This window comes from Hemisphaericaspora subhashii (assembly GCF_019202705.1).
Source record: "Hemisphaericaspora subhashii strain CBS 10753 chromosome Unknown scaffold191, whole genome shotgun sequence".
Classification (NCBI taxonomy): Eukaryota; Fungi; Ascomycota; class Pichiomycetes; order Serinales; family Debaryomycetaceae; genus Hemisphaericaspora; species Hemisphaericaspora subhashii.
Genome location: NW_026057476.1, coordinates 1 through 12411, shown reverse-complemented (window position 1 = coordinate 12411; position 12411 = coordinate 1). Strand labels below are relative to the sequence as shown.

The window sequence follows — 12411 nt, the reverse complement described above, 5'->3', positions numbered from 1 at the left end:
TTGTAACCCTTATATTGCCAGGGGATTTAAGATCGTTTCACAAGTCATGTTTGAATGATGAAAAGAATGATATTTTTGGAAGTATGTCACACAAACTGTAGATCAATAGAAAAATAAATAGTCATTTAAAGTTTAATTTCACATTAAGCATGACGACATTTTTTTTTCCACAACAAGTTGTTACTGTACACTTGTAATGTATAACTCAAAGAGAACGTTCTATATCGACTAATTTAAGAAGGCAGATATAGAGTTGAGATTATGTCTGATAGAAGGTACATACCCTAATAATATTTGTGTCTAGTCTCTTGAATCTCACAGTAGTTACACACTTACACTCTTTTAGTAAAAATAAATTAAATTATAAAATGTAAAATGAAAAAAACAAAAAAAAAAGAACCAGACAATTAATTAATAAAAAATAAAAAAGAATCATTAAAAAATAAAAAAGAAAATCATAGAAAAAAAAAAATAAAAAAATAAAGACAGACAGACAGACAGAAAGCAATTACAGTTACTCTTTTTGATTTAACACACATTCATTCCCACTTACTCACTTTACACTTTTTTTTTTTAAACCACCACAATTTCTAGTCACCAATTTTATAGACCCTACCCTTTTTTTCCTTATTATTAAAAGAGAAAATAACTAGCAAAACAAGACACAACTTGTCAATCACACCTCATTTGTAGTGTCTATTACACATTAACTAAAAACAAAGAACAAAGGTTCCCTCCTCCCTCCCAAAAAAAGACCAAAAAAAAGGAATCAAAATTGACAATTTTTTTTTTTGGCTGATTTTTTGTTAAAACTGCTGATGAATCACGATTTTACATTTGACGACCAACAAACAACATACAACATACAACAGCAGCAATAGTATAATCATCATCTGCCAATACACTCATAAGATATGTCGTCTTCCCTAATGTCACAACACCAACCAACTCAAATGGCAGCACATATTACTACACCTTCTCCTCCATTGGATACTAATCACGAGACCAAGAATTTTACAACCACCATTGCATCATCATCCACTTCTGGCAATAACAATGGCAACTCTAATCTTACTGTGAATATGAAGAAGAATTCACTTCATGGTCCTATTTCACCTATCCAAAATACACCCAATGACATTAATAATGCCACTACTGCATCAAGTTTAAATACTACCGCATCTAATTCACGCAATTCATTTCTTTTGAAACAACCTTCAAATGGAACAACCACCACTAGCATATCTATTTCAGATCCAATATATTCTACTCATGAACCTCAAGATAATACCAATAAACTACCAGATCACCATCGACGCGACTCTAGTTTGTCCATATCACCTACCGTATCTCCTACACAAAAACCAACAGAAGACTTTAGACATAATATCTTTAGTAAAGTAACTGGAGTATTTCTGAATTCCAAATCAACCTCAAGATCAAACTCACGTCAGAATTCCCTTCAGAATTCGCGTCAGAACTCACGTCAGAATTCAATGACGTCATTAAGAGAACAATTGGGACAATATCAACAACGGAATAATTCAACTGATCTTGATAAAGTTAGTGAAATGTTATCTCCACGTACTCTTGGGAATCAATCAACTGGTGGTACAAGTGCAGCATTCCCTTATAGTTCACATTTGAATTATGGATCAACTAGTGGATTCTTTCCGTATAAATCATATCATTCATCTCCAGTAAAGGAAACCAATCGGGTGTTATTGGAATATGATCCTATAAGTAGAAGAAAAGTGTTGAATACTTATGAAATACTTAGAGAGATTGGAAGAGGAGAACATGGAAAAGTCAAATTAGCTAAAGATTTGATAACTAATGAATTTGTTGCTATTAAGATTGTTAATAGAAAATCAAAAAAAGATAGACCATCACTAAGAATACGAAAGAATTCACTCTCAAATAATAATTCTCAATTGTATAATGAATATGAAATGAAGATAAAGCGAGAGATTGCCATTATGAAGAAATGTCGTCATAAACATATTGTTACCCTTAAGGAAGTATTAGATGATTTGAGTTCATATAAGATTTATCTAGTATTAGAATATTTGGAAAAGGGTGAAATCAAATGGAAGAGATTACCAAATGAACCAAAACAAACCATTGAACAAATCAATAGTCTGGAAATTCCATGTTGTGGAAGTCAAAAACAACAACAACAACAATCGGCCGATTCACAATCATCATATCGTCGAACCCATCGCCCTTCGACACACATCACCGAACGGGATTTATTATCAAATGAATATTCACCAAATTTAACATTCAAACAATCAAGAAGTGTGTTTAGAGATATTGTTCTAGGATTAGAATATTTGCATTTACAAGGAATTGTCCATCGTGATATAAAACCCGCGAATTTATTGGTTTCTTCCGAGAATATTGTCAAGATTAGTGATTTTGGGGTTTCATTTGCATCATCATTAAGTGAAAATGAAGAAGGACATTTAGTTAATGAATTAGATTTGGCCAAAACTGCCGGTACTCCGGCATTTTTTGCACCTGAATTATGTCGAGAATGTAACCCGGACAAGACTTGTAAAATTGATTATAAGATTGATATTTGGGCCTTAGGGGTGACTTTATATTGTCTTTTGTTTGGAAAAGTACCATTTAATGCTGATTCTGAATATGAATTGTTTAAAGTGATTGTTAATCAACCTTTGGAGTTCCCCGAGACTAAGGATTCATTTAATTCCCCGGCAAATGTTACTGAAGAAGAATTTGAATTGGCGAAGGATTTATTAAGTAAATTATTGGATAAGAATAGTAGAACCAGAATTGAAATTAAGGATATTAAAGAACATCCATTTACTTTGATGGATTTAGAAGATGATTTGGAAAAATTGAATGAATTGTTCACGATGAATCAAGAAGATAATATTAATTTGGATTTCGATTTAGAAGATCATGATATCGTATCAAAAGAAGAAATAGACAATGCAATTATTGGTATTGGTACAAGAATTAAACGAAGTTTAGTTAGAGCTATTCGTGCTGGAGGTTGGAAAGATTCTGATGTTAGATCAAAATTTGCCGCTTTACAATTAGAACATTCCAAAAGTGGATCCAGTGAAGATGATTCTACCACTTGTTCAAATTTCAATTCCCAATCTAGAGTTAATGTCTATAATCCTGGTTTACATTCCCATGTTCATTCCATGATTTTATCCGAAGGTATGCCGATTTCAGCCGCTACTCCACCACCACCAAACATGCATCCATCTCATCCTGCTTATCATCTGACAAATTTCCCACCGTGGACCCATTCATCACCTTCAGGAATATTTAGAAATGGATCACATCATACCGAACATCATAACCCCCATGTTCCATCTGCATTATCACACCAAGCACCAACACCAATCAGTACTTCCTCAGGAACAACCTCGTCGGTGTCCCAGATGAACAGTCCTTATTCTTATGCAGGCATTAGAGAAGGAGCAGGAAGCACCAATAATAATGTTGGTTCACGAAGTTTTTTGCATGAAATGATAGAATCACATAGTAATAGTTCAAGTAGACGAGGTTCAACTAGTATCATATCAGAAGCTCCTCAGATTGAAACGAAAAGAAACGTGGGTGGGGATTTATATTTGAAGAATCAATGTATTGTGGAAACATTCAAGGGAATTCAATTACAGGATGATAAACGAAGACGGTCGAGTATATTTTCATTACATTCTCAAAATTCAAGTGTGAATATCAAACATCATGATTCGGTTGGATCTAATAATAATGAGGAGATACTTTCGAGGAAACCAAGTGGTGTTAGTATGAATAATGCCCATTATTTGAATCATCATCATGTTCATCATGGAAGTATTGCTGCTCCTATCCCGGTTCCGGCATCATCTATCAAGACATCAATTCCTAGTTCTTCTGGCACCTCTACAAATGTTGGCAATCCAACTACAAGTTTCTTGAATAATAATGACGGTAATACTAGTAATAATAATAATACTAATGGACGTTATCAATTTGGTCAATATTTGAACAATAATGGAACTCAGAGTTCGGGCAGTAGTAGACCTTCATTGAAAGTTGGTCCAATTAGTATTAGACCTGCAACTATTCAACCAAATAATGAAATTTCAGGAGAAGAAATGGTTGATATTCATAATCATAATGGACGTGATTCAGTTATGTCCTTACCTTTGAGTGAAAGTTTTGCAAGTTTGGATAGTATCAATGATGATTATTTAAGTATGAAGTATCAAGAATTTACCAATCGGAAATTGAATAGTCAATCTGAACAGCCACCACAACAACAACCACTGGGACAACCAACTGCTACTGCAACCACGGCTAGGAAACTTCGAAGAAAATCAAGTCTTTCAGAAACGTTCTTGGATCAAATGGGGAATAATCAATTACAAAAGATTAATCAAAAATTCAAAGATTTTAACCTTAGTAACCTGATGAAGAAGAATGATTCAGCCAATAGTGAACCTACTCAAGACAGCACTAATCGTGATCCATTATCTAGATATACCAGTCGTGATTCCTATTCATCGTATTCAACCTGTAGTAGTTCAGATACTGACGAAGACTCAGATGAAGAAGAACAGAATTTAACCCTTGCTTTCACATCCAAAGTGGCACCATTAGCTCGTCCTATGTTTAATTTAAGTAAAAGGGCCAAATCTCATGAAAGTAATTTACCTAGATTAGGTGCCAATGGTGGAGTTATTTCAAAGAATCCTGCTGGTACTACAATTGTTTTCCATGATGGTTTGCCTGAATTTGAAGACTTGCCTATGGATTTAATGAAAGCTGCTGGTGGAGGTTCAATTAGTCTTGGCTCTGGACAACCTAACATTGATCTAAATCCTACGATTTCGGTGATTGCTAGTAATGGATCTTTATCTACTTTGACTGGTGAGATCCAAAATTCAATAGATGATCAATTAGCACAAAGTGAAAACCCAGCTCCAGCATCAACACCAATAGATTCACAACAGATGGTGGCAATGAACAATCAAGAGAAGGTTATCAAGAGAAAACCAAAACGGATGGGACTTCGGGAGAATATTTTTAATAATCAATTCAATAATCATTATAAGAAAGATCCAATCTATTCCCCATTCCCAATTTCTAAACATTTGGATAATGATAAGGAGAGTATAGCCAAGAAGAATTCGGCATTGGATGACAGTGATGATGAGATTAGACCTAATACTTATAGATCAAATTCGGTTACTGTCGCGTTGTTACAGCATCAAAAGGTGGATTTACAGGAATTGATAGAAAATGAAGATAAACATGAAGAACAAGATCCTAAAGCTATTGAAAACAATAAGAATGAATAAAGTATGGTGCTTCCATAGGTTAAAGAAGGATATATATATGTGTATACAAAAAAGTAGGTGTATATATAAATTTAAGTTTACAGCTAGTCATTTAAACCATATTTTCTCATTCTCTACAAGTCTCTACAGATTATAGTTTAACAGATAATATAATATCATTTTCCAAAATATATAAAGACCCTACCTACCCACCAAGCTATAAAATATATACAAAATAAACAAAATAATTAATAATAATAATAAAAAGAATAATAATAACCTATAATAAGCACTCTCTTGTTTGTGCTTTGTAATGCATTTCCCACAAATTCTGAGATACATAAATACAATAATAAAAATGAATCAAATTCCCTTCTTTAGGGAATCAATATAAATGAATGCTGTAGTTGTTGATGCAATAAAACCATCACAATAATTCCAATTTCTTTTTCAAAACCGATAATCGATTTCCAATACTCACAATAAACTTCTCAACCATTGCTCTATCTTCACTATCTAATTTCGGTTCTACACTAACCTCCCCATATCCACTAGTATCATCATCATCCAACAATGCTTCCAACATCCAAATAGCAGTACTATAAGCCAATTCACATCCCTTGAGATCTTCCTTCACCAACTCATTCACGGCTGCATTTCTTGACATTTCTAAAGCACGATCAAAAATCAATTTTTCGGCAATGATCTTGGGTTCATGAGTAGATGATGAATGGACAGAATCGTTAGAACTACGTTCTTTGGCGATTAATTGGTTTGCTTCTTCTAATCTCAACTTAACAAATTCTGCCTTTTCCAAACATTCATTAAATTTCTCTCTGATCCATTGAACCAATTGGTTGATCTTGATGGAAGTCTGGATATCGAGTTTGCTACTTTGTTGTTGTTGTTGTTGTTGTTGCAGGTAGTCTTCACTTCCGTCTTGTTCATATTGGTTATACCACCATTCACTTGCGATAGCCATACCTTTGGCCAATAATGACAATGTCTTGACATATAACCCGACACCTTCTTCACTAATGGTTTTGATAATCTTAGGAGGTAACATGTCATTCTGGTGTAACAAATCATCATGTAATCCGTCAAGATCGTTGGATGGAGGACTGGGGATTAATTGACTAAATTTGACATCGGCAAATAAATTAACGGCATGAGCTTTGGTAGCAATGGATTCAAGATTATATAATACCCTCTCATCATTATTGAATCCTTGGAATTGTTGTTGTTGATTTTGGATTTGACTTGGGGTGATCTCCATTCCAGTATTGGTGGTAATTGTGTTTATGGTTGATGAAGTTGGAAGATTTAATTTCTGTAATAATAAATGATTGGCAAAATTTGGACTGGATAACACGGTGGAGAAAGATATATTTCCACCAGTGGTCACTTCTTCTGAAACATTAGAGCCATGTTGGTTATGATGATGATTGGAAGTTCCAAACAATCGATGAGACGCCAATCCGATAGCTTTACTTAATGCATTAGTAGGTGATATGGAAATTGATATTCTTCGATCTGTCAAACTTGGTCTTCTTTGATTCGCACCTCCTCCACTTGAAGATCTTCTGTATTGTTGGTATTGTGATTTATTGCTACTGTCAATAGATCCAGCCAGACTCTTTCTTGGATTAATAGCAACTGCTCCACTACCAGCATGGGCTAATTCGTCAGCAATTGCATTCACTTCAACTGCTCGTTTTTCAACCACAACATAGTCTTTTTCTAATATGATATCATCTCTTCTAAATTTAAGATTCGGTACGTTGGCTACTTGGATCGATTGAGAAAGTTGTTCTGGCCCTGGGCTGCTTTTGTTGATAATTTGTTTAATTTCTTCGTCACGGGATGTTGGAGTTGGCGACGGAGATGGAGTTGTTTTAACTATAGTGTTGGGAGAAGGTGACTTCTTGTCTCCCCCTGTAGGGGATGATGATGATGGCTGTTGTTGTTGTTGTTGGTCCTTATCAGTTGACGTCAAGGGGATTGGTTTAATGAATTGTGATCTTTCACTTGGTTTAATTGGACTAATATATTCACTAATGAATAAATTCTCATCCATTTCTGATGTTTCCAATGGTTGGTCAGTTTCTTGTAAATCACAAGTAATTAATGGATCATTGAAGAATTCAGTAAATGAAATACGTTCAGTTGGATTGTATTTCAATAAAGATCTAATCAATCTTTTCAAATTCTCAGGAACTTGGGCTGCAGATGGGAATTTAATCTTATCATTTGCCTTCTCGATATTCTTTAATAATTCAATATGATTCCCTGCTTTGAAAGGTGGTTTCCCTACTGTCATTTCATAGAGAACAGCACCCACTGACCATAGATCCGCTTTGGCATTATACTTTTCATATCGGAGGATTTCTGGTGCCATGTAAAGTGGGGATCCACATAAGGTTTCTGCCATGGATGTTGAAGGGAGGAATCTAGCGAATCCGAAATCGGCAATCTTTAGTATTGGTAATTCCCACATACCGACAAACTGGTTATCTATAAAATCTTGTTTGGAATGTACTGGAGGACATAATAATAAATTCTGAGGTTTAATATCACGATGTACTAAACTCTTATCACGTAAAAATTGTAAGGCAGATGATAATTGACGTAAAAAATGGATGACCAATACTTCATTTAATCCATGAGATCCAGGTGGTGACGGGTAACGATCCAATAGACTTGATATTATGGGATGAGTCTTTACTAGTTGCTGTCTTCTTCTGATGAAGTATGACAAATCTCCCATTGAACAATAATCCATAACCAAATGGAAATGAGAAGACGATTGTTTATAATCTAGTAATCCCACTATATGAGGATGTTTCATAGATTTCAAAATCAGAATTTCAATCTCTAAATTTTCTATCAATTTCTTAGACTTTAACTTAGATCGAACTATTGACTTGATGGCAACCGCTCGATTATTTGTCTTATCTATGCATTTATACACAGTTGCAAAGGAACCCTTCCCAATCTCAGGGCCTACTAGATATTGTCCTATAGCTTCTGTATATTTTCCATGCCCTGATCTATTATCCTTCCTTCCTGTAGTTGATATGGTTGACACTGTGTCTGCTTGCTTTGTAGCTTCAATTGGTGTCTTTGACATGATACATATGTGGTGGCGTAGTAACCCTATCGTTCCTTATTCTCCAAAAAAAAAGTAGCGGTAATCCGAGAAATAAACACCAAAGGAAAAAAGATTTATAAATTAAATAAAAATAAAAGATGACTGCCTTTATTATTAATCAACTTTAGATTTTATAATAAATGATTTCAAATTGGCAACTATTTATAGGAGGAAACCGGCTTGTATAACGTTTTTAATTTTTTACCTGGGAAAAATATTAAATTAGTGAAATTACTAATTCAGTTGATGACAACAAATAAATGAGTCAAATAATAAAACACCAAATAAATTCAGATTTATAAAACTGTGGTGGAAAATGGATGTAACTTTTTTGTTTTGAATTTGTGAGTAAACTAAATTTAAAAATAAATTAAAGTTGTCAACCAAAAAGACTATTTTACTCAAGAAAACCTTATTCTTATATATTTCGTTATACCACCTAAATCTTTGACAGCCTTTTATGAGCGAAATCTGATAAAAGGAAAAAAATAGACCAATTTCAACCTAAAGAAAAAACCTCCAAAAAAACCGTGACTTGACAACAGCTAGTTCGATGATTAACAGTTAAATTGTAGGATTCCAATGTGATAGCGTATTTGCTTGGCTTCTCTTCTATTTTGTTTGCAATGGTTATGTGTAGACAGGTTTGAAAACACGTTGTACTGTTGCAAAAAAAAATCAACTAAAAACTTCACAAAAAAATCAAAGATCCTAATAGATTTGATTTACTTGAAAACGGGGAGTAGACTGTAAAAAGTACTTCCTGTTGGTGAGTAAGTTATTCAATTGATTGAAAGTCAACAAAGGAAAGAAGCAAAAGCAAAAACTGGTTGACTTTCTTACAACCACACTTTTGGTGTGTCAAAAAGTGTGGGAAGGAAATTGTGTGTGTGTCTATTTATTGTAACTAAATACACGACCCTCTTTTTTTCCCTCTTCTCCTTATCTTATCGAAAATGGCAGCAACACCTGGGAACCGGTTATATGCAGTACTGTGATAGGAGGGGCGAAATAGTGGGGCACATGGGTCTAGAGGATCCAGCAACAATTCAACTTGGTCATCAAAGAGACCGCAAGCGACTTGGTTTCTATTTTTAAAATTGGCTATATAAATACTATTCCTATCTATGTCTCTAACTGTACGTCAACCATTGGATAGAGTTCCTCATAAAATAACAAAGTTTATTAAAATCTCTATTCTCAAAAAGCGCAAACCATACCTTATCCTCACATACCAATTTAAATGCACTTTTCCATCTATGCAACTCAAAATCAACAGATTTCGTCCCAATGGTATAGAAATACCGATTATACATCCGTCTTTTGAGGCAATTAAACGTGGGGTCGTAGATATGTGGATTGCTTAGTAATTTCCCAGGGTCAAATTTCCAAATATTACAATGTACCGAGAACAATGGGACTTTGTCTGGCTTTTCAAAGAACGTTCTATAAAAATGGTCTAGTATCTTGGATTGTTCTTTGAAATCTTGATGTCTATTACTAGGATTAGATTTAAGCTTTTCATATTCAGTTGAATATAATGCATAATCGATTTGGGGATCATGTTGTCCAGTGGCACAATAACCGGTATTTCCATTGTCAAGTTGAACAACAAAAGGTTTCATGTTTGATTTGACTTGATAATAAGATGAATTAGTTACTGTGGCTGCTGCTGCAAGTGTGTCTTTATCTAACTCGCCTTTGGCTCCCAAACTGAACAAATCATAATAAAAGTCTTTACCTAGAAGGTTGTAATATAACGACATCATCAAAGCTTTAAAATGGGTCTTTTTATTGATTAACAAATGAGCCGAGTTGGTAGATTTGGCAGGTACAGTTCCTTCTAAATCATGGAAAACCGCCACATTTTGCGCTTGCTTTGGGCTTAAATTTATCGGATCCAAAAGTGGAAATGACCAACTCCTAACTTGTTTGGTGGCATTCAATTGCACACCTGCAATATCATAATATAAAGGGGATATTGACCTTGTCTGATAGTTGGGCCACATAACCATATTATGGTCCTCATATACTTGTGAATCGAAATACTTGTCGATATTAGTGACTGGGAAATTATCGGCGTCGAGTAAGAAAACATGTTCAAAAGAATTCACCAATAAACCAATGGCTCTATTCTGATGGATATCGAATTTCCATTGGGATTCGTTCGGTAAGCCAAGTACTTGCAGTAAAACCACACATTTGGCATTATATTTCTTAACCTTTTCACAGTAGTAGTGACTGTAATCGGCCTTTTGCGATAGGATGAGTTCTATTGGTAGTGTAGATCCAAGGTCTCGGAGTTGAATTATTGACAACATTGCTAACCAGTTAAATAACGGACCTCCTCCTACCATTACAATTCCTTTTGAGTTTGGGTTATAGGTGTGTTTTGGGAGTCGTTTTGGGAGGTTATTTAGAACGTTTTGATGTTTCTGTTTCATTTCTTCCAAATGGCCCCTTGATATCCTACACCTTTGTGATAATTCATTATATGATCGGCCGAAGTTCTCATTCAATGCTGGCTTCATTTCAATCCATGAAGGTTCATTCTGTTGCATTTGGATTCGGTTCTCTCCGTATAATTCAAAGACTTTCGTCCAGAAGTCGGTCCCCGGTGTCTTCGTGGGCACTGCTATTGTTGTTTCCTGTTTGTATGACGGAATCATTTTTTGAAAAAATGACTGCCTTGAATCATCTAACAAACCTGTTAACTCTTCTATTAATATGAAAGCGAATATCGCTAGTATTATTAATAGTCTAGTCTTTCTTCTCAATCGTGTCTTGACTTTTGTCGTGAACTTGGCCATTACGATATTGTCAAGATAAAGAAAGAGTCGAAGAATAGAATGATTAAAATATGAAAACCATCAAACGAAAATATCGAACCACATCGACACGAGAAATTTGCCTGAATTAGGGTTTTATTCGAAAATTCTTGCGTGGTTTCATGCTAGAGAGTTCAGTCTTTGCTTGGCACTTCATACAGACGAGTTATGCGATTTTTGCACAAGAATTAAATACGGAAATCACGACATGGTGTATCTTCTCAAGGATATCCATCATTCCAATAACCCAATAACAGAAATAAATACATATGAACTTCTTACATTCTGATGCATGAAGGTTGGAAACTCTATTCGTCAAAAGAAAGAAAAATTTTAGCGTATAGAGTTAAATTCTTACAAGAAAAAAAAAACGTCTAAGAAATTGTCGCGTCAATTGGTTTTGTCTAACTGTTAAATAATGCTATTATTGGAGCTATTATCCAGACACAACAACCAAGTAGATTGCAATGGTTATTTAAAACTATATATCTGATCTAAAAATGTTGCCGCGTAGCTTCACAGCTTGTTAATCTAGGGCACCTTTCTTATTTGCATTTTAGCTTTCTCGGTTTCCTCTCGTCAATTTCCTTCGTTACCTATGACTTCCTTTTGTTGTTGTTGTTCTTCCTTTGCTATTTCTGGTTCGTTTTGTTGTTATTCCTCCCCCGTTACTTTCCCGTTGAATCGTTCAACTGGTTGATTAGCTTCATTTTGCTGGTTGCCCATCGGCCATCTCTTTGGCGTGCTTCTCTGCCCCCTCTTCGGGTCGCATCTCTGCCTTCGCTCTGGCTTCCTTCATCTTCGCTTCCTGTACTGCCTTCTCTTTGGCTTCCTTTTCTGCCTTCTCTTTGGCTTCCTTTTCTGCCTTCTCTTTGGCTTCCTTCATCTTGGCATCCTTCTCTGCCTTCTCTTTGGCTTCCTTCTCTTTTGCTTCCTTTTCTGCCTTCTTTTTGGCTTCTTTTGCCTTCTTATCCCTCTCAAGCAAATCTAACGCCGCTTGAGGTAGTGGAATTCCCATAGCTTTGAAATATTTCTTCCCACAAGGACTCCTGTATGTCCAATCCTTTTCTGGATCACACGCACAATGGTGACTTGCTCTATAAGTCAACTCAAGTGGACA

At 35.0% G+C, this 12411-nt stretch overlaps 4 protein-coding genes across 4 annotated transcripts; 1 reads left to right on the top strand and 3 right to left on the bottom strand. All coding sequences in view use genetic code 12, as the record gives it.

Annotated features, from left to right (window-relative positions):
• Positions 1 to 914: 914 nt before the first annotated feature.
• On the top strand, positions 915 to 5333 carry J8A68_006105 (serine/threonine protein kinase; the record flags this gene model as incomplete). The annotated part of the gene is made up of 1 exon (XM_049410243.1): positions 915 to 5333. One exon carries the CDS (start codon positions 915 to 917, stop codon positions 5331 to 5333), a length of 4419 nt encoding a protein of 1472 aa, XP_049260621.1.
• Positions 5334 to 5739: 406 nt separating this feature from the next.
• ATG1 (serine/threonine protein kinase) lies at positions 5740 to 8442 on the bottom strand (the record flags this gene model as incomplete). Its single annotated transcript, XM_049410242.1, has 1 exon — positions 5740 to 8442. One exon carries the CDS (start codon positions 8440 to 8442, stop codon positions 5740 to 5742), a length of 2703 nt encoding a protein of 900 aa, XP_049260620.1.
• A 1154-nt stretch (positions 8443 to 9596) lies between these two features.
• On the bottom strand, positions 9597 to 11132 carry J8A68_006103 (alpha-mannosyltransferase; the record flags this gene model as incomplete). The annotated part of the gene is made up of 1 exon (XM_049410241.1): positions 9597 to 11132. The coding sequence occupies one exon, from the start codon at positions 11130 to 11132 to the stop codon at positions 9597 to 9599; it is 1536 nt and encodes a 511-aa protein (XP_049260619.1).
• An 865-nt stretch (positions 11133 to 11997) lies between these two features.
• Positions 11998 to 12411, bottom strand: J8A68_006102 (uncharacterized protein; the record flags this gene model as incomplete). The annotated part of the gene is made up of 1 exon (XM_049410240.1): positions 11998 to 12411. A coding segment is annotated over one exon (414 nt), but the record flags the coding sequence as incomplete, so codon positions are not given.